Below are 20,898 nucleotides of genomic sequence, written 5' to 3' on the forward strand. Positions count from 1 at the left end.
TCCCCGGTGTCAAGAATGTACTGTCATCCTCTCTACTATAATATCGTAAACATTTACTCCGGTGCTAGGCTGCCGCGGTTAAGGTCCATGACACATATTCTGTTGATAAGAGAAAGCCCTACTACCAGATAGCGTTTGACTAATTGCTCATCCATGCCAAACTTTCCTCTTATGCGAGCATAGCGAGCCGCGGCTGCGTCGGGTCGCACGGCAAGTAAAAGAATAGAGGCAAGTGAAAAGCCGTAGAACGAATAGGGAACGGACTCCGTAATCTGCTGTGACAATACCCCGAACTTCTAGATTAACTCAAACCTTAGCTCATCTTCCCGCGCTGAGACCCACGGGTGTCATGAGACAAGCCACCTCATCGGATGCGGGGAAACGTTCGCTATCAGCAGTCCTAGGGCAAGGGCATTGCCATATCAGGCATCTCCAGGCGAGCGATCTGAACTAAAGACGAAAAGAGGTTAGATTCATTGGGAACTAAAACTAAACCCTATATGACTATAAACATTGAGAACTATGGAATTCTGCTTCCCCTAAGTCCGGCGATCATAGACATATTCAAAACGCCTGCGTTGTGCCAAAAGCGACGTGAACGTGTCGTCCAAGGGCCACCCCTTAGACAGCCAACTTGTCGTTCACACCGATATCACGCCCATCAATGGGAATACCAAAAGTCTCAAGCAGGTTGGTAGCGGCAACTTCACCCGTGCGGAAAGCGCCGTGGACACAACCATTGGCAACCATAGTGCAGTGCTCACCGGCAAACTGCATACGACTGCTCTTGTGGGCTTCCAACGCGTCAATAAAGCTTTCTGGGTCGTCTCCGACCTTATCAGCCGAGTACGTGCCGTAGCCCGCGAGTGGGTCCTGGGTCCAGTGTGTAGTCTCAACACTGACCAGGCGCGGCAGAGCCTTGTAAGGCTCCGTGCGGAATAGTTTGAAAAGAGGTTCAAAGAACCGGTAGATTTCCTTCTTATCGGTCATCGCTTCAATGCGCTGAGTTAAGGGCTCGGCGATTTGCACGCATAGCTCCTTCGCGCCGGTCATGATCCACAAGTTGATGGTCACGGTCGCGTAGTTTAGGATGTTGTCTTTTTCACCCATGGAGCTCGTGCTGGACCTGGAGTCGACGGAGGACCCGGAAGCAGAATCCTCGTCGGAAGGAGATGGGTAGAACATGAACTGGTCGTTGTCTTTGGACCAGAACACGTCGGTGAATTCAAAAAATACTTTGCCCAGGGCGCCGTAGCTGAACCTAGACATTGCTCCCTGGATGTCACTCGGCAGGGGCGGGTTGAAGGAGACCAGGTTGTGATGGTACACGCCCAGGGGGAGCGTCATAACCACCGCGTCTCCTTCGATGAGTTGAGGGGTTCCGTCGGCATCCTTGCATTGGATGCGGACAGGCGCGTCGCCATCTTCGTTCCACTCCACGTGCTCGACGTGGTGGCTGAGACGAATCATGGTCGGGTCTTCGCGGAGGGGCTCCGCGGTCCAGTTCACGATCCGGTCGTATCCGCCCTTCATGTAGAGATTGCGCTCCGTGATGAAGTACGACAGGTGGCGGGAAGAGGCTTGCTCGGTGCTGGTGCCAATCCACAGTTCTACCTCGCGGACAGCCTGCGGGGCCCAGAGGCGCTCATCATCGGTGATGAGCTGATGCTGGAGGACAAATTCCTTGACAAATTCATTGACCGGACGGTCCTCTGCGTCCGGGTTGGTCTCGTAATACCACTCGCAGTAGTCGGCGAACTCGTCGGCGACCTTCTTCGCCTTAAACTGAGATCCGGCGCGACCTTCTCTGGTAAAGTATAGTGGCATTCCGTCGTCATAGTAGTAGGGGATGGAGAGGTGAGGGATCAGCTTCACCAGATCGTTCTGGGAAGTTTCGTGCATCCATGCGGCACCTGTAGTTGAGGGTCAGCATTTTGGTTCGAATGAAATGTATATCTCCGATCTTCATATCTTCATATTGTTGATCGCAACTCCTACCAATATCCCGAATCTGGTCCCCATTTCGGCTGGTCAAAATTCTTCCTCCGATGCGATCGCGAGCCTCCAAGACGACGACTTCGCAACCGTACCTATGCAGGACGGCGGCGGCTCGGAGACCCGAAATTCCTGCTCCCACCACAATCACCTTCTTGCGCTCCGACCTCACTGCGCATGCTGCCTCGTCCGGTGCCGACTCGATCAGAGTCGTCGCTTCGAGGCGCACAGCCAGGTCGGAGCAACAATTACTCGGTTTTATGGGACCCTTGACGGGGACGGAAGAGGCGATGTGAAATGCTTGGGCCATTCTGAGTTGACAAGTGGACATTCGGCTTCAAAAGTGTTATTGGAAAGGGTGGTTGGATCGTCAGGTCTGAGATCCAGGGGTTTGAGAGATGAGAGTGTGGCTTGTGAGGGGTATGAGGGGCTTGAAATAGACACCAGACACCAGTTGACTCAGGTGGGCTCAAATCCGAATCGGCTGGTTCTAATCGGGACAGTACACGCGGTGTCAGTGGCGTGCGGTAAATAAATACCATACATACCCGATACGTTTACCCGAGATCGGCACTTATCTACTTATCTTTATCTGCTAGGCTTAGCCTAAGCTTATCTCTTACAGTGCTATTGGAACTGTACTATTCTAACCATTTTAACCTTGCTAGTCTCCTTATCACGAGACTCAGGACACGAGGTCCAAGATCCCCCCGGATAAGCCATCTTTTATGGATTCAGAAGGTCTATGCGGTATGCCACGCCAACGTGACGCGAATGCCAACCATATGCCAGATTTAGCGAATGCTTCGCCTGATGCTTATCTCGGGCATTCATCGTACGCACTAGTAACGATATCTTATCCTAAGCCCTCGGCTCCACAATCAAATCAAGCTCTTCGTCCACGGACACTTTTTTTGCTCTTTGCAAACCTTTTGCTTCTTATAACGGCATGCAACTAGGGGTCAATCCCACTGGGTTCATCTTGTGGTCAAATATCCCCTGCTGAACCCCTTCCCAATGGACGAGGAAATTCTCAATGGAACGGAACGAATCTTTCCCGTTGCCGACGGGGAGGTCACTCTCATTCCAACTCCCACGTCGTCCAAAGACGACCCACTGAACTGGAGTCCATGGAGACGGTATTGGCACGCCTTTCTGGTGCTCGTCATCGTCGCCTTCACGGCCGCGACCTCGAACGATGCTGGTACCGCTGGCAATGGCATGAACGCGGAGCTGGGCATTTCCTGGGATGCGATCAACATTGCCGCCGGTGTCTTGTTTGTCGGCATCGGGTACTGCACTCTACTGCTAAGCCCCGCGCCGTTTTTATACGGTCGTCGCATCTCCTACCTGCTGTGTCTGTTGTTTTCTCTCGGTGGATCCATCTGGCTCTCGCGCGTGCAGACTACCCAGGACAATATCTGGAATCAACTTTTCGTGGGCGCGTCCGAGTCATGCGCCGAGGCCCTCGCCCAGCTGTCGCTGTCGGACCTCTTCTTCCAGCACAGACGAGGCCTCGTGCTTGGTCTCTATGTGCTTGCAACTAGTATCGGTACCTTCACCGGACCACTGATCGCGGGGTTCATCGTCGACAGCCCTGTTCTGGGATGGCGGTGGGTTGGATGGCTGGGCGCAATCATCTCGGCGGCCCTGTTTATTACCGTGTTTTTCACATTAGAAGAGACTGCTTTCGACCGCCACACTATTCAAGGTCTCGAAATGCCTCGACGGAACACGCCCCCAGCTGTATCGAACATCTCGCTGGACGAGAAAGACAAAGACATGACGAAGGTGCGGACTACTTCTCGTGGCAATAGTGTCGACGAGGAGAATCCCGATCAGCCGAAAGGAAAGACCTATTTCCAGAGCATCGCTCTGATCACTCCTTCCTCGCGCCTGGTTGGCACGGGCTTTCAACAATACTACTATCGCTTGTGGCATACCCTTCGTGTGTTCAGTTTCCCGGCAGTCCTCTACTCCGGCCTCCAGTGGGGAGCTCAAGATGCATGGCTCACATTCTACCTTACCGTCGAAGAGGATAATTACTACGAAGCACCCTGGAACTACACTGATGCTGCTGTGGGCATTATGAACGTCCCCACCCTGATCGGCGCCTGTATCGGCTGTATCTACGGTGGATGGTTCTCCGATCTCTTCGTCGCGTGGATGGCCAAGCGCAACGGCGGAATCTTCGAAGCCGAACAGCGTCTCTGGCTGATGTTCCCCGTCGCCCTCATTGGGCCCGCTGGACTGATGCTCTTCGGCATCGGCTCTGATCTCGGCTGGGACTGGCACAAGACCTACGTTGGACTCGGGTTCATCGGCTTCGGTTGGGGCTGTGCTGGCGATCTTAGCATGGCCTACCTTATGGATGCGTATCCCGAGATGGTTCTTGAAGGTATGGTCGGTGTCTCTGTCATCAACAACACCATTGGTTGCATCTTCACCTTCTCAGCTGGGTACTGGCTGGATGCGCAGACACTGTCTCAGGTCTATATTGCTCTTGGTGTCTTGAGCTTTGTCTTCTTGATGACCACCGCCCCGATGATCTACTGGGGCAAGGCTTGTCGCAAGATGACTCGGAAGCGCTACGAGAACTTCCTTCAAATACGCGATGGCCACCTCTAGGAATTATGGGATGTTTGCGCCATCTTTCCTCCTGTCTTATCACTCGTTTAGCATCCCAAGGGTTATCTTTGTTTTCGTTAATGTACATCAAAGCTTTAATTCTGAATTCTCTGTTAATCTTGTCTGTGACAGTGAGCTACCTTGCATCATAGCATAATAATGCCTTGCATCTTGTGTGCGCTCAGCATTTTTGTACACTTTACTGCCGCCCGTGCCGCAAGCACAACCTGCATGCAAGATATAACAAGAGGGAATGATCATAAGGTTCATTCTAAATACAGAAAATAAGAGAACAAGCTCTGACTATTTGAATAACGTAAAGTCAAGGAGCCAGTACGTCACATCCAGAGAATTAGTGTAGACTACCTATGCCATGTACTGTGGAGATACACAGTCGCTTCAAGTCATCCGATAATAGAGAAAGATAGAGTAGAAGTATGCAAACTTAGTATGACTTGGCATTTCTATGAGAATAGTGCTAAAACGCATGCTAACTATCTGAGTGTTTATATTCTTTGTAATTGCATTACCGCTCTGATTTGACTTAGGAAACAAGTGGAGTTAGTTCCATTTGGTGGCATCGTTTAGTTTAGGCGAGAGTTCGGAGACGCCGGCCAGCCGTTGCATGTTTGCGCCACCGAGAGACAGCTACTGCCTGGTGTATTTTAGAGCTGTTTTCAGCTGAATTAAAAAAGGTGGCTGTGCTAATTCAACGGGCTAACTACCTTGTAAAATGAAAGAACATTTTCTTCTATTTCGCCTTCCTCCTCTCGTCGTTAAAGTTTGGCACTCTATCCTTCTCTTTTAAAGTTCCCTGATCTCATTGTTGTGACCACTCACAATGGACATAAAATCCAGAATCGTCCCAACACCGGGCAGTCATTCCGATGCCAAGGGCTCGCCGCGTCTTTGATATACTCCAATGTGGAGGGGTGGCCCTCGTCCTAACCAATGTCGGGTACAGTCTTATGGCTTCATCCACCGAGGCTATCCAAAATGAGGGAATACGTCGATTGCGTAACCAACTAAAAGACTTTCAGGCGCAGATAGAAAGAGTAAAAGAGGAATCGAAAAGGCATTCTATAGGCGCCAAATTTCAGACCCACCAACTTTCTGATGTCTCAGATTCCACCTATTCTGAAATCGAAGTATCCCCTGAGCTTCCAGGTTTGTATCGCAAGACATGGAGTGACCATGATGACCCAACATCGTGAACGAGCAGGGGGATTCACTACGGCCCTCTCTCCTCGCCATACATGGTGACGCGCCTAAACTAATATATGTCCGAATCATCATTCCAGTTCGCATGTCACATATATGCCGTCACTCTTCGACAGCTTCACAGGAACAGCCACTTGACGAAGCGGATCAGCCTTGTCTTCATCTGCGACTTTCTGAGGTCAAAGACTTTCCCTGAGAGCAAGAAGAGCCCTTTCTGGTTCTTCTGTGGCAGGCTTATCGTTGCATGTATCCTATCCTTGTGGAGGGGGAGCTTAGAGAGCATTATGATTCTCTATGGACTGGAAGAAACGGTCAAGCCCCGCGCCAGCCCTCCGCCCTTGTGGATAGCTTGTTGGCCGTCTGGTCTGTATGCAACGGTTAACCCAGTGCATGTGCCAGGAACGGTTTCAGTATCGCCTTCCGAAGAGGACATAAGTTGGCTCAGCTTCCACGTACAGTTTATCCGCCTCACGGCTGTGGCGCGCAGGGTCCACTTCCTTCGGTGCACGCTGTACTGAGTTGTTACAAGGAAAAGACATTCAGGATGTTTATCAAGATCTACCTACACTTGGGTTACTACAAACCCTTTTAAGTAGTGGAGTGCGTGCGATGTACGACTGGGTGCAGAGCGCGTCAGAGACGGCGGTCGCTCCCCAGGTATCAGTACCAGTTTCCGCGGGCATTATTGCAACAAACCCTCCACATCCCAATTTTAGGCCGGAAGTGATAGATGATCACTCGAAGCCCTTCGATCTACCTCCCAAACCACCTACTACGAACAATGTGCCATCCAGCATGATTTTAGCGACTGGCTTGTCTGATCCGACCGCTATCAGTCATCCACAGGATCAGATGCACACTTCCTTCACACTTCCTAGTGATCTATTGATGGATACCGATACCGAGTGGATATCCAATGGGGTGATATCTTTAGATTCTTGGGAGTACTATGGCTCTCCATCAACGTGTGGTCTGATCTTCCATGCGCTTAGTAGTGCATGTGATTTATTTTTCATTTCTGCTTCTTACTCGAGCCCTGATAAAAGAAATGATACAAGGAACATTACGTGCAAAAAGCTTTCTTGCGGCCTAGAAGTTCGTTCGCTAGAATTGGTGACAACAGAATCATTCAACCTCCAAACACACACGACCTAACGCCATTCTGTCTACAGAATATTTCAGAGTAGGTCGGGCAGTCTCTCGTTGGTCCCCAAATACTCCCCTTACAAGAGTGCATTTGTGAGGGCCTCCCACAATATGAATAGACTCTCGCCTCCAGGGCGCTGGTCCTTAGTGTATGTCGTTGTGTTGCCCATAGTGTGGCCTAGCCGAGTGACAAATTCGCTGTGTCCAATCTCGGTCACTTCAATAAAGCGTTAGACACGCATTAGAATAGCACACAGAGGGAGAAAATCAAGGAAAGTATTCAAGTCATACCATTGTCAAGCACACCGGTAAGTGACCCATCGCAGAGCCAGCTTGGAACACTTCCTCCAAGCGCATAGTACGAATGGAACTCAAGCGCATACCGCAATCTCTCACCCGTATCTTGAACGAACATGTCTGTACCTTGGATGCGCGATGTCTCGGCCACGTGTGAAATAGATGCGATACCATAACCTGTATGCTCCAGGTCACGGCATGTCTCCTGGGATAGGCCATTGACAAACGTTGTCTGACCGTACCAGTAGGCCTCAATTTCGGCTGTCGTAGTATAAGAGCTATCAGCAGGTGCAATAGGTATGTCACCGTCTGAGGTAAGGTATATGTATGCAGGCACACGATTCAGGAAAATTCCCATGGCAGTGTTGTATGCCTCAGCGTCCTCAACAAAGATAGCGATGAAGATAGCGGCTTCCATCATGACTGTAGATTTACCCGGACCATTAGACTCAACTTTCTAGGAATATATATTGGGTGGAATACCTAGCTCCCAGTTTCCATTCGTATCACCATCGCCGCCAATTACTTCGGGCAGATAAACATCCGTCAACATGGTCTCAAACTGGCTGATGCTATCATCACTCCAGCCAGCGCTAGAGTACCGGATGATCTCAGCCGTCCGGGCCCAGACAGAACCAACCCACCCAGACTGCAGCGGGGCATTGGAATTGTTGTGGCCGGTGATAACGGAAGACCACGCGTCCATGTAATAGATGGCTTTGGTCGCATATTCACTCTCGCCCGTGATGTACCAAGCGAGGGCCATGCTATAAGCGGCGATGGAGTCGTCGCGCTCCGCGGTACATCCAACGTCTGGGTTGGAATACGACCCGCATTCAACCATGACTACTGGGGAAGCTGTTCTGTCGAGATCGGAAAGCGAGTTAGCCGCCATTACCTCGTAGGCGTTAGACCATGGTGAGGTGCCCTTCGCAACCTGGGATTTCATGAAATCTAGCTGAGTCGTGTTCACCAGGATGCCTGGATGGACCCAAGTTGAGGGCGCGCGGGACTCGATGATAGGGGCAGAGATGGACAGCATCCCTAAGGCCAACACCAGGGCTGTGGTCAGAGCCGGCGATCTGAGTACCATTATGAAAAAAGTTGAGCCAAATAGAGAGAGTAGATAGAGTGACCGAAAACTACGGTCTTAAGTCAATACACCCAGCCTGTGAAGCGGGTGCGGTCATCACAGGTTTTATAGAAAGTATCTATCTTATGTTCCCAAAAGTGCACTTTTTGAATCTAGTATATCGCTGGCTATGATGGCTTTCTAGGGCCTTATTCTAGCGTGCGGAGAAACTCTGTAGATGGCTATACATACGCATGTGGCGTGTCACGGTGGTAACGCCACGTGGCGCTGAAGAGCGGCAGAGGGCCGGGGGCAATACCCCGGCATCCGTTGGCGACATCCGTAAGTGTTCCCTGATTTCAAATTCTCCCATCTTTGGGGCGATAACCACTCGTGGACAATGATACAGTGGGAGTGGCTAGCGGACGATTTGGAGAACGTAGATAACGCCTCGTCGGATGTCGGGACATTCAATGTGCCGCAAGTAGAATGGCACAATCTTTATGTGCTAGGCAAGATAGGGGAACAGTAGCACTGGAGAGTGGTATATTTGTTATCAGGATTTTACACTTCAAATATCGAGATTTGAGAGTATCGATGTGCGAACTCACAAATATCTGTCTGTTCATCTCAACTTTCATCTCAATATTGTGACGTGGACGTACAGACCAGCAAGATTGGCATTTATGGTAATGGGAAAACTGTCTAGCTTAAATGTTTCTGTTCTCTGACTTCTGAGGTCTATCGTCAGTATGTGTTAGTTTGGCGTTGTGCAAGAGTCCAGTCCAAGAATAAGTATGTAAGGTTATGTGTCTCGTCAGTTTATTCAAAGATCCTTTCCATCATAATGCGCCACCATATGAAAATCAGCCATTTTATAGAAAAATATGTTCTTTTTATGGAAGCCATATAATTGATGTCCTTTAGAATAATATAGCATATCGAATTCAACAAATATGACAACATTTGGAGTTTTGTTCAGGGCCTAAACATCTTGCAAGCTGTTTACCAAATACAAGATTCCTTAAGAATTGAGCTTTTACCGGGAGTGTTCATCCACCTTGACCGCATCAAGTTGTTCCGGTGCCGGCCTCAATAGCCACAAATCTCCAGGCGGCATTTGTATTTCACAAACTGCCCCTTTCGCTCTCTCATGTCCAGCATCAGCAGCCGTCCGAATGATATCTGCCGCCGCATACGCCTTAAAACCGAGCTCGGGAAATGCCCACATTTCGCTACCTATCGCCGCCGGAATCACGAAGTCCACCGCACGTGAGATACTGCCCTCTCCTCGCGAGCCTGCAAGTTTCCACAAGTCAATTCCGACCTTGCGCCCCACGCAAGCGAGACGTGTGAGGGCAAGGAGGTTGAAGGTTGAGTAGTGCCAACTACGAGTACGGGTGAGCTCCTCGGGCTGCGAGCCATCCGGCGCAATGGTCTCGTCGAGATGGGCGGTGATCCCAAGAACCTCATTGAACGCACGACCTGTTTCGCCAACAAACAGTGCAATGGCCGCCATTTGCATGGCGGCAAAGCTACCATGATTGTTGCGCTGCGCGCGCTCTTTCTGACCAAATGGGCTGTCTGTCAACCACGCAAGAAAGTCGACGTTCCACGTCCAGAAGCCTTTGACATCAGCATCAGACCAAAAGGGTTCTTGTGTGTCGGTGAAGCTGGATCCGGAACCACCGGTTTCCAATATGGCTGCGGCATCGAGTACGCTGGTGTAAGACTGGGAAAAATCGATGATTCCGATGAAGCGGCCTGTGTTGGCATATGGAATGAGCTGGGCATGATTGAGGTTTGGGTTCATCCGCGTCTCTGTATCAATGAACCAGGTGCGCAAGATATCACCGGCATGCCGACCGTATGCCTCGTTTTCTGTGTAGAACCAGGCCAAGGCAAGGACTGTAGATGAGGTAAAAACCTTTTCCCAGTAGACGCGGTCCGTATAGTCAAGTACTTCAGGATTTTTCTTTCCGTCGCGATTGATGTAGGGCTTGCCGTCTGGTGAATTTGGCGATGGCCAGAAGTAGGGTGCCTGGCTAGTATAGTCGTGCATGTCACCGCTAGGTGGGGGCTTCTTTTTCATGGTGACTGACCAGGGCCCTTGTCTTAGCCACTCATCGGCCTGCCTGGTGAGGGTATCCAGGGCCACTTGCAGGGCAGCATCGGTACCTTCGCGTAGACGCCGTTTGGTTTCGGTTAGCTTAAAGCCATCGAGAACCACAGTCTGGGGATGTGTTGTCATGTTGGATGGAATTGGCAGTCGCGGAGTGACTCTCACCAAATAGGAGAAAAGAAAAGAAGTCTAAACATCCGGGTATCATGCGTATATTGGAAGGATCCCTCGGCTTTCCAGTCCTCATGGTCGCATCGTAAATCTCGGTGATGATCGGGAGGCAGATAGCCCGGATGTCCGTGAAAAGCGACAACGGGCTATCTCAAGTCCGACCACTTATCTGCACCCAATTCCGTAAGTACCGCCTTGGGCTACTTAGTCAAATCAGCCAACACATAGATGGGGTTTCGCTTTGCCGATGAATCTCTACTCACCGCCATCGAAGACGAATAATTCGCCCAGGTCAGGAAGATTGTGCGCAAAATATCGATCATGTTGTCCACACTACCTCAACAACCCGCCAAAATAATGGACTTGGGGAACAACGAAGCAAAACCGGTACCGCAATTGTCCGTGCTACAAGTTAATGGGGCCAGACCCGCTGATACCAAGCACATGATGGCAACGATGGAGGACTCGCTACCTCCTGTAGAGGCAACCGAGCTCTTGGATCTATACAGCGAGAATGTCATAGCCAAAATATGGAGGGTTGCTGAAAGCTACATTAACAATCATGTTTGTGACATCTCTCATGTCCATGATTTTCCTCTGATTCGCCAAATCTCTGACCATGAGTTTTCAATACAGCCGTCTCTCGAGACGTATCCAGAATATGTCCCCGAATCAGGGCCACTCACCGGCAGATACGAGTCCAAGCCCGTCAAATTCTGGACGTGCGGGTTCTTCCCCGCGAGCCTCTACTGTATCCTTGAGCGTTGCACCAAGTTCCCTCGCCACTCTCCACTTCCACTTATACAATCAGACAGAATTAGCACGCTGGGGTCGTCTCAGTATGCCCAGCTTCAGGCTCTCTGTCGCTCATGGTCCGCACCACTACATGCACATGCGCTAAGAACCAATACGCACGACTTGGGCTTCATGTTGCATCCGCTACGCATGGACTGGGAGCTTACCGGCGATACTTCCAGCCTGCGTGCGTACATCACAGGTGCCGAGAGCCTGGCGACCCGGTTCGACGAGCGGGTTGGGGCGATCCGTAGCTGGGACCAGGCGATGAGCCACATCTACGATATTCGGGACAAGGAGAACAATTTCCTAATAATCGTGGACAGTATGTGCAGTATGTTACCCTCTACCTCTATCTGACCCCGTTCATATGACTGACCCCGGCCCGGCCTAGACATGGACTTGATCTTCTATGCTGCCCACATCACCAAGAACGCAACTCTCTCTGCCATTGCTACCCAGCACGCCCGCACAGTATTGAAGACCCTCATCCGCCCAGATGCCTCTACTTGGCACGTGGCCAACCTCGACCAGCATGCACCCCAGCAAGGCACCGTCAAGAACAACATGACCCACCAAGGTCTTGCCGATGACTCAACTTGGGCACGCGGCCAGGCCTGGGCGATTCTCGGGTTTGCGCAGACATACAAGTGGACCGGTGATGCCGATTTCCTTGGCGCCTGCATGCGTCTGACCGAACACTTCATCTCGCGGCTCCAGGCTTCCCCCGTCAAGATGTGCCCGTGGGTACCACTCTGGGACTTTGATGACACCAGCGGGGAGTTGGATTCTTATGGGGATAGACTGCGGGACGCGTCGGCAGGCATGGTCGCAGCCAATGGAATGCTGCTCCTGCATCAAGTGTTGCAGGTACAGGGTGATGGTGGAGAATTCGCGGAGCATGATGGCAGAAGATACCTAGATGTGGCGCTGAACATCGCAAGAGATACCATCCAGTATGCGCTGGATAAGGAAGATCAGGCGCGACTGCAGGTCGACGCGGAAACTGGCAAGGTGAGGGTCCCGCCGGGGAGCTGGGACGCGATACTGAGGCACTCAACGGCCAATAACAACCCAAATGCGATGACGAGGTACAAAGATCATGGGCTTGTTTATGCAGACTACTACTTCCTTGAATTTGGGAACAAATTACTGCGCATGGGGCTGGTGTAAGAGGTCACTGATCCTGGAGGCCTGCTTCCTGACTCCGGTACTTTAGATTTAAATGTGCTTTTAAATCAGAGAAAACTATACTTATCTTAAGTTCAATCTTGTCAATATCAACGAATCTAGAGTATTGCAGATGGTAGGCCCTGATCGGCAATTCTCAATCTATATAGCAATTGAAGTGGGCACATTTCTGACGAACCATGAACCATACAATCCTTATTGAGTCACGACATCTGCAGAGCCCTGAAATATCCGTGACAACCCGAGTGCATCTTGACAGTAGGCCTATAATATCTCGTATCGCGGATCGCGATGGAAGTTGGCTACTGCAGTGGGGCCAACCTGTCCATCTGCGCCACAATCGGTTATCACATCCAGACTGATCCACATTGACCGAGTAAGACCCGTGTGAGGCTCAAAACCGCGACGTCTCGTCCATTCATGACCCATGCTTTTCTAACAAGCCGAGGCGATCACCCAGCGCTTTAACCCAAGGAGAAATTATGCTTCCTCGTTGACCGATGTGATTTTTGAGGGCTCTGAATTTTCCGCGCCGGCGGAGTTAGTTACTAATGTTGATTATTTGAACGCTGACTACATCCAGTAACTTTGGCCAATTACGACAGAGCTAGTAATTGCTTAAAATCATATTTCGAATCACTTGGAGCTTTAAGAGAGGGAGTCTCGATGCCGTATCGCAGTAAGGAAACTAGACGTTAATGGATGAGAAGATTGGCAGGGATGTTGGCAGATAGGGACGGGGACAAGCCCATCTACTCCAAGTAGTTGAAAAGGTTTGGGCCCAACGTCCGGGGGACGCCAGGTATTATGAAATGCACGTGACCTAGAGATCTCGCAGTCTCTTGAGTGGACGCCTTATCTCAAAGCTGCGGATCTCAGAAATCATGGTTGCAAGGCTAGATTATCATGCGTCAACTAAGCGGTAGCAACAACTTAACGGGACCTTGCATTGTATATCTGTTCACTCGATACAGCTAGCAGCAATATACTCTCGAAGTGATAATGTCAAAGCGTTCCTTTACGCGGCAGGGTTCAGCGGATTATCGCATGCTGCGGTTGATTCAAGTGTTCTGGTTCGGGTGTATCCGATTCCTGGGAAGGTGCCGATCGCTTCCCACATGAAACGACAGAACGCTCAACGTGGGCTGGTTCTCGCCAGGAATCGTACGACGCCAGTGCAATGACAAGCACGTGAATGGGACTACTGCACCACTTCTGGGGTTGGTTGGCTCTAGGTGGCCCATCGTTTGCAGGGGTTGTAGCAGGAATCAAGAATGTGGATACTGATGAATACCTTGTCAAGAATAGGTTGTCAAGGACCGAGACGTGTCGTTTTCGAGAACAACTTCGAGCCATCTGGATGAAACTCCCCTCTGGGAGGTTTTCTTGGTGAAATAGCTCCGAAGGATTCTTTCAAGAGTACGTTGATACTTCTCTGAGTCACTTATGCTGTCACTCTGTTCGGCTGCGACTTTGAGCTCGTGGGCCGTCGCGACCTCCAGCAATTTACCGCTAAGCAATCTTACCAGGAGTTCGAGCTTCTCTTCATATTATCAGCAAATGCCGTTGGCGCGTAGAGAAGAACATACCGAATTTGCGGAGGCATTGCGGCCTTTTGAAGGGTATATTCTCCGGCCACCAGGTAGGTTCTAGACCTGCGCGATACCTCATACCTGGCTGAATAAAACCAATCCAGATATCAATAAGATCTTCGCAAATATAATATGGTAGGGACTCCAGTTCGTCGTAGCAACTGAATTGAGAGGTGAGATGGGGATCGTGGATCGGCGAAAATGCATTGGCCATGGAGTCAGGATTCATAACCTGTCCGGTCTCCGAAGAGAACTTCACTGTCACGAACTTCATTGTTTTTGCTCGCGGGCTCTCTGCTCCTTCCTCTTCTCCTAGTTTATTGCCTCTGGTAAGCAAAGCAGTACAGTATCAGATCGGATGCTTACCCCTCGTTGCATCGTGAATGAAGCTTTGTTGGTCTTTTTGCCCTGTAGACTGCCCACTTTGGACATGAGACGGGTCAAGAAGAGATAGCGTTGTTGATTTGGGGCTGTGGTTGGTGTAGAGAATACCATGGCCTCTGCCGGATGTTGAGAGATATTGGCTGTCCATTCCTAGTGCTGTTTAAGGAAAGACGGGGGCTAAAACTTCCAACATCTTTTTACTGGGCATCCTGAGATGACAAATTTAATATACCAAGAGGAGATGGAAATGGTACAAGGTAGGCAGAGCGCCACTTGACAGATACTTATTGTACATGCTTCTGCACTCAACCCACTTCGGAATAACCATGATTTACGGTCATCATAAAACCGGGCTAATGTCACTTACGAAAATTCAATTGTTCTAGTCTCCAGGTCACAACAATTCTTGAGGACTGTGGTCATCCGCTTCAACAGAGTGGTGATTACATATCTATCGAACTATGTATTGTACTTGTATTTGTGGTATATTCAGCGACAAGAATTATATTTGACTTAGTTGATGCCTGTATTTCGGATGATTTTCTTTAAATTTTTTGAAAAGAAAGATACAAGTCAAGAAGGAAAGCCGATAACGCAGTGTAATTTATAGCTTAACCCCCCAATAGCCTACTTCATCCAATTCCTTTTACCTATCTCAACACTGCAAGTCCGTCAGTTGAGGCAACACATACGTCATGAAACGATGTGCTAATACCTGTCAATTTCCGCTTTAGTAAATTGTGTGAACTTTACTTGATTTGCATTGGAATCGCCTCACAAGGCCTGCATGCTATGCTTCAGTTCGTAGTTGGACATCATAGAACGGCATCTGTCGGTAAAACTTTCAATCCTCTCTATGCTAGAAAATAAATGCTAAATCACATTATTGAATACCATGCACTGGGCAGAGAAATTGACAGTTGGGGTCCTGCCGGGAAAGACCGTTGATACCGCTCAGCATGACACAGATATAGCAAGGCTAAAGCTCTGACCGGAGACTAGTGAATACGGGCCCACTTTTTATTCCAGGATTTAACAATTCATGATCAAATGCATAACCCTCTGGCTTGGCAGTATCTCGATAGTTCAAGATCATATGGCCACTACCATGAGTTGAGTTCACTCAATGACGATCCGTGCCAAGACAATACACGTGTACAGGGCATTTGGCAGGGGACGATAATAAATACGGGTCTACCTAAAGGCTGACCAGTTGTTTCCTTCGCATTTTGTTGTTACTACAAGATATTTGACTGATTCCTACCGCGATGAAGGTAGATTTAGTAGAGTAATATAAAACTAGTTTCTCAGTCCTCGTCATTGACAAAGTTCATCTTTGTACAATATGGGGTGCCTCTGGTTTCATTTGGCTCAGCAGCACATCTCAGAAAACCGTGCGATAGAATTCATTTGCTAAAGACGCAAGCTATGAGACTAAAGGTTTAAAGTGGGTTAAGGCGGCACAGCCTTTGCGCTAAATATTTCAAGAGAAAGTCCAACTTGTACACTATTGGACGAAATAAATTGCCATCAGCGGATTGTTTCCGATAGGTCAGGCTCGGGCTGGTATGCCGGGTAGTTTGGCAAAGCTCTGCATGCACGGGTGACTGAAATTAAAGCCACGCGGCTACGCGATGACTGTTGGTTATCTGCTGTATTGGCGAGACTAAGGATACTTATACCCCGGCTAATACTACTCCTACCTCCGTCATTCCCCAGTCATTCAGTCCTTCGCAATTTACTGGCTTGGCAAGGAAACATTCATGTGATAACATTTATTTCTATTTGGAGGCCTATTATTTATAGCGCTGTATTGCATGTTGCTTGAAAATGTATACAGTATTGTCAGAGAGGGATGACTGAATACAGAGATATGTGTAAGAGTGGTGAATTAGTGCTATGAGAGAAGTAGGCTATCTAGGCTAGAAACAAGTATGAATGGAGTCAGTTTCACTAGTATATTCATCTTTGACTCTTAAGGGTGAGGGTTTCACAGAACTGGAATTTAAAACCTTTAGAGACCCTGAGCTCCACATAGGTCTAGAACAGAAGCTAGTTATACGCTGTAATTTACAGCTGTACAAGATTACTTACGAGGGTTCAGGGGAAGAGTAGCTATATTAGGTATAGCATGCTTCAAATAAGAGCTAGAGAAAGAATTCTGTGAGTAGCTGGTGAAGGCCCATTTTATATACGAGTATTGAAGTTGAAGAGCAACAAAATTTGATATGCTATACAGCAGTTTTCGAAATTAGGTATAAGTGCCCCCCCCCCCCCCCCCCCCCCACCTTCGATATGAGTAACTTTGAGCACGCGCCAGCTCCTTGGTTGATTGATAAATCGCGTCTTTGCTAGGCCTTGAACTGGAGACTCTTACTGCATGGCATGTCAATAGACCTAGTCACTTTAAAACATTCCTGGTAGTCACCTTTCACGATTCTATATTTTCTAGTTTAGAAACCTAGACGACCAAAAATGGACAGGTTTTTGTTACATGCACTGTCCTGAAATGGCTCAGCCTAGAGTATCTGTCTTCGGAGCTGTTTTTGAATGTACTAGACAGGTAAACACTGGCTCAAGTCTAATACACTTCGCCTTGGATCTACAGTTAAAAGCCGCTCGTCTCGAGCCTTCAAACTTTTCCTCCGACTGCGTATGACAAAATAGGACAGCGTTGGGCTTTTTTCCTACCTCTGAGTATAGAAACTCATTTTTTGGACTGGTAGGTTTTTGGAATGACCACGGAAAATCGCGGGTTCGCTATTATTACGTACGACATACACTTCCTCCCTGGCCCATCACATCTTTGCCCGCTATCAAATCGCCAGCGACTCGTAGACGGAAACGCCCAGACAACTGGTCCCAAAGGGCTAATCCTTGGGTCTTGTTGGTTCAGTAGATATCGAAATCTATTGAAATGGATAAAATAATGTTTCCTTACCTACCAGGTTGAGCTCTCTAAATATTAAGCAGGGTCTTCTGTTTCATGACCGTAGGCGAAGACAAGGGCTACGCTGCATCTGCGAAGACTGAGGGGAAAGAGCCAAAATGTGGCTGGCGGGAACGGGGAAAGCTAGTGAACGATCTTGCATGAGTAAGTACCTAAAGCCACGCTCCTGATAATCTCATCATCGGGACACTGGCGCCCTTCATGTTTTAAAACCAGTTGACGTGAAGAAGTCTGTTCCATCCAACGTGATAACACGGTCCATCTCAAGGAACTGCTGACCCAACAGCATATGCGACATGGCTGTCAATTCGTCATCGTCCTCGCCACCAAAACCATTGTTGTTATTGTGATTGTTTTCCATACCAAGATCCAACAGTCCCGCTACAGCTGTTATTGAAGATGGGCTTGACATCATCATGCTAGGGCCCCCTGCGGACATGTTGACGCTAGGATCCCGCTGCTGCTGCCGCTGCCGTGAATTTGTGTCGTTCTGGCGAATGGGCGTACCGTGAGGGTCGTACGCGACCGGTGGATGTGTATAAGTCAGTGATCCTGATGGGATCTCTGTCGGATGCATAGTAGGTGCAAAATTCGCGAAATTCATTCCCATCGATCCCATTCCCTGTGTTGACGGAAATGTCATGTCCCGACAGAATGGATCACCGCTGGCCATGGGCAGTTGCTGCCTATCAAACAGGCCATCCAAACTGGCATCCGATAATATGTCACCAACGGAGGCGTATGCATATAAGCCAGCGGCATATTGAGAATGCATCAGCTGAAGCCGCGTCGCATATTTGGTCATCAGGTCCGGGTCACCAAGCCTCCCCACAGGGCTTCCCTTCCATCGACGAGACATCTCTTTCAAACTATCAACGAGATTAAAAAACTCTGGTGTCAGATGGTTCCTTAATTCTGGAGGAGAAGAGAGCCAATTCACAAGGAGCACACGGGCGGCAACAAACGCGCAGAAAGCGAACTGACTATTAATTATACCGCCCATGTAGCAAAGGTATTTTTCAGCGATGGAGGCGATTTCAACGGCGGCAAGCTGGCAGGTCTCAGCACTGCATGCGCTCGGTAGCTTGACGGCGTCACACCAATTTTTGGGCGGATAGGCGATATGTTGGTGCAGCAGGATCATCGCAGCGTTATGCGTCATGTGCGCCAAGGTCAGGTTCGGGTCCATCTTGATCACGGATACGTCGCGGGAAACATCAGAGTCATTCCACTGACGGGGGAGAAACATCTTCCAACTAGGCCACTTTCGTGTTACTTAAGTGCAGAGAAGGACAGAGAAGGGGCAATGATGCTCACTGAACAAGCCGCAGGTCCAGCTCTTTAAACCTCGTGAGCCAGTTTTTTACCTGCTCTCTGTCTCCGAAATCGATGGTTTGCTGTAGGAAGAAGGATGTGACCTGGCTTAGGTTCTCGGTGGCCTCGATGCAATACGCAAATGCTCCTAGGTTCGAGATGTCCAATTGCTCATTTCCACTGCCTCCACTACCACCGGTTTCTCCACCGGGGCTGTAGTCGCTGGTCTTGGAAGGTGACTCGTATAACGTTGGCACGTTCACAATCGACTTGCCGATTTTGGCCGTGGATCTGTTCCATATGCCAAAGAACGGCGTCGAGACCGCCTCTTCGCGCTTCCAAGGTGCTCCGCTGCAGGGAAGTCGTCGTTGGACGTGGTCCGAAGTCAGGCTTGTGTGCCAGCTGCACCTGCTATTAGATGATACCTGCCGGTCATTTGGCTAATCGAAACACGCACCCAGATGTGACCGAGCATACTCTGTAATATAGAAGTAAGTAGATTATTCTTAGTCAAGTGAACAGTGGGTTCTTCTGACCTGTCGAGAAGAAAAACGTTCCAGAAAAGCCTCCTCCGCTCTTCTGACTCTGTCCAATCGCGTGGCAATGATAGAAGCGCTAATGGGCGAAGAAGAGGCGGCTTCTTCAAAGATAGCTCCGGTGGCTCAACTGTCAATTGGAGATATTCCACAGTCCTTGTCAAGGAACCAATTATGGGCCATGCCTTCAATGGATGCCCGCATCCCATCTGCAACAGAGTCAGAGGTGGTCAAAAGTTGCGGAAACCTTCCGGCTCTGAAGAGCATAAAACATGGCAGCTCACAAAGTCAAAGGCTAGAAAAACCAATGCCTGGATGCTCTCAATCGACAGCGATTGCATCGCGTGGAGCATTACAACCCTCCTGGACACCTTGATCTGCCTCTCGGCATCTGCCCGGCTAAGGTTAAACTTATCCAAATCAATATACCTGATCGCGATAGCAATGAGTGAGTGGAGAAGCACCACCAGCCGATATCTCTCGTCGGGATTCGCCAATTTCGCCCGAAATCGTGCCTCGTGGAGGATTGGGACCCAATGATGCACCGTCTGGAAGTGGATATTGACGATTGCATCCAAAAGGTGCGATGAAGGCAGTGCATGCGGTACATCGTCCTCATCCCAGAGATCGGGATTCTTATCATTGATCCGTCTTCTTTTCTGGCTACCGTAGCTGGCTTGGGGCGGAGATCCGGGGGAGTTGGAGGCTGTTGCTCCGGCGTCGAGCTTCTGGTGTCGTTGGCTTGAATACCGGCTATGATCCTGATCTGGCACCTCTTGCCGAGAACTGGAAAGATAATTTATGTTCCAGTACCCCTCATCGCGATCTACTGAGGCAAATTGCGGTCGGCGTTTGCCAGATTCATCTAATAGTATTTTTTCCAGCACGTCTAGAGAGCATGTCTCTTTCAGCCAGGAGCTTTGGTACATGGAAGGTTTGCATATTCCTGCAGGACTCTTACCCAAGCGTCGGTTGAGGCTGTCAACGGCACCAGTCTTGATACCGGGCTTCTGTTTGCCGATGTAGAGGCATTCGCATGCTGGATTAGACCCTATTGTCAGCCTATATTTCAATCTTCAACCACGATTTCGGCTCCCACCCAGTCTCTGACACTGCGAGCAAGACGGCCTTTGTCTCGAGCACTTCAGCTTCCTTCGCCGACACGACTGACAGGAAGGGAGGTCGTTCCCCGCTGAAAATCCCTCTTCCTCCCCCGCGTCGATGTCGATAGTTTCGCCGGGCTGCCTGGACACGTGCACTATTGCCCGTTCCCCCATTTCGCAATAGATAATTCCGATCAGCAGTGGGACAAGAATGCGGCATGCGAGACAGACCGGACATCGGGATAAATAACCCACCCTCAATAGGCGATGTGGGTCGCGGATGGGAACTTATTGGCCGAGGCAAGTTTACCTGATCACTTCCCCGCATTTCGTCCTTTCGACTAAACACGCGATGATTGGAGGACTCTCTACATCTGGAAA

General features: G+C 49.6%; 6 protein-coding genes across 6 annotated transcripts; 2 read left to right on the forward strand and 4 right to left on the reverse strand.

The window, feature by feature from the left end:
* Positions 1 to 621: 621 nt before the first annotated feature.
* Positions 622 to 2,326, reverse strand: N7443_007917 (flavin monoamine oxidase family protein; the record flags this gene model as incomplete). The annotated part of the gene is made up of 2 exons (XM_056887973.1): positions 622 to 1,913; positions 1,999 to 2,326. 2 exons carry the CDS (start codon positions 2,324 to 2,326, stop codon positions 622 to 624), a joined length of 1,620 nt encoding a protein of 539 aa, XP_056739664.1.
* A 686-nt stretch (positions 2,327 to 3,012) lies between these two features.
* On the forward strand, positions 3,013 to 4,623 carry N7443_007918 (uncharacterized protein; the record flags this gene model as incomplete). Its single annotated transcript, XM_056887974.1, has 1 exon — positions 3,013 to 4,623. One exon carries the CDS (start codon positions 3,013 to 3,015, stop codon positions 4,621 to 4,623), a length of 1,611 nt encoding a protein of 536 aa, XP_056739665.1.
* Positions 4,624 to 7,067: 2,444 nt separating this feature from the next.
* N7443_007919 (uncharacterized protein) lies at positions 7,068 to 8,380 on the reverse strand (the record flags this gene model as incomplete). Its single annotated transcript, XM_056887975.1, has 3 exons — positions 7,068 to 7,207; positions 7,282 to 7,710; positions 7,771 to 8,380. The coding sequence occupies 3 exons, from the start codon at positions 8,378 to 8,380 to the stop codon at positions 7,068 to 7,070; spliced, it is 1,179 nt and encodes a 392-aa protein (XP_056739666.1).
* Positions 8,381 to 9,398: 1,018 nt separating this feature from the next.
* On the reverse strand, positions 9,399 to 10,610 carry N7443_007920 (alginate lyase family protein; the record flags this gene model as incomplete). Its single annotated transcript, XM_056887976.1, has 1 exon — positions 9,399 to 10,610. The coding sequence occupies one exon, from the start codon at positions 10,608 to 10,610 to the stop codon at positions 9,399 to 9,401; it is 1,212 nt and encodes a 403-aa protein (XP_056739667.1).
* A 498-nt stretch (positions 10,611 to 11,108) lies between these two features.
* On the forward strand, positions 11,109 to 12,620 carry N7443_007921 (uncharacterized protein; the record flags this gene model as incomplete). Its single annotated transcript, XM_056887977.1, has 2 exons — positions 11,109 to 11,772; positions 11,842 to 12,620. The coding sequence occupies 2 exons, from the start codon at positions 11,109 to 11,111 to the stop codon at positions 12,618 to 12,620; spliced, it is 1,443 nt and encodes a 480-aa protein (XP_056739668.1).
* Positions 12,621 to 17,763: 5,143 nt separating this feature from the next.
* Positions 17,764 to 20,691, reverse strand: N7443_007922 (fungal specific transcription factor domain-containing protein; the record flags this gene model as incomplete). The annotated part of the gene is made up of 7 exons (XM_056887978.1): positions 17,764 to 18,820; positions 18,882 to 19,280; positions 19,336 to 19,356; positions 19,415 to 19,623; positions 19,699 to 20,303; positions 20,376 to 20,453; positions 20,586 to 20,691. 7 exons carry the CDS (start codon positions 20,689 to 20,691, stop codon positions 17,764 to 17,766), a joined length of 2,475 nt encoding a protein of 824 aa, XP_056739669.1.
* Between the last annotated feature and the right edge of the window lie 207 nt (positions 20,692 to 20,898).

This window comes from Penicillium atrosanguineum (assembly GCF_028827265.1).
Source record: "Penicillium atrosanguineum strain IBT 20685 chromosome Unknown utg000006l_segment0_segment0, whole genome shotgun sequence".
In the NCBI taxonomy this organism is placed as follows: domain Eukaryota; kingdom Fungi; phylum Ascomycota; class Eurotiomycetes; order Eurotiales; family Aspergillaceae; genus Penicillium; species Penicillium atrosanguineum.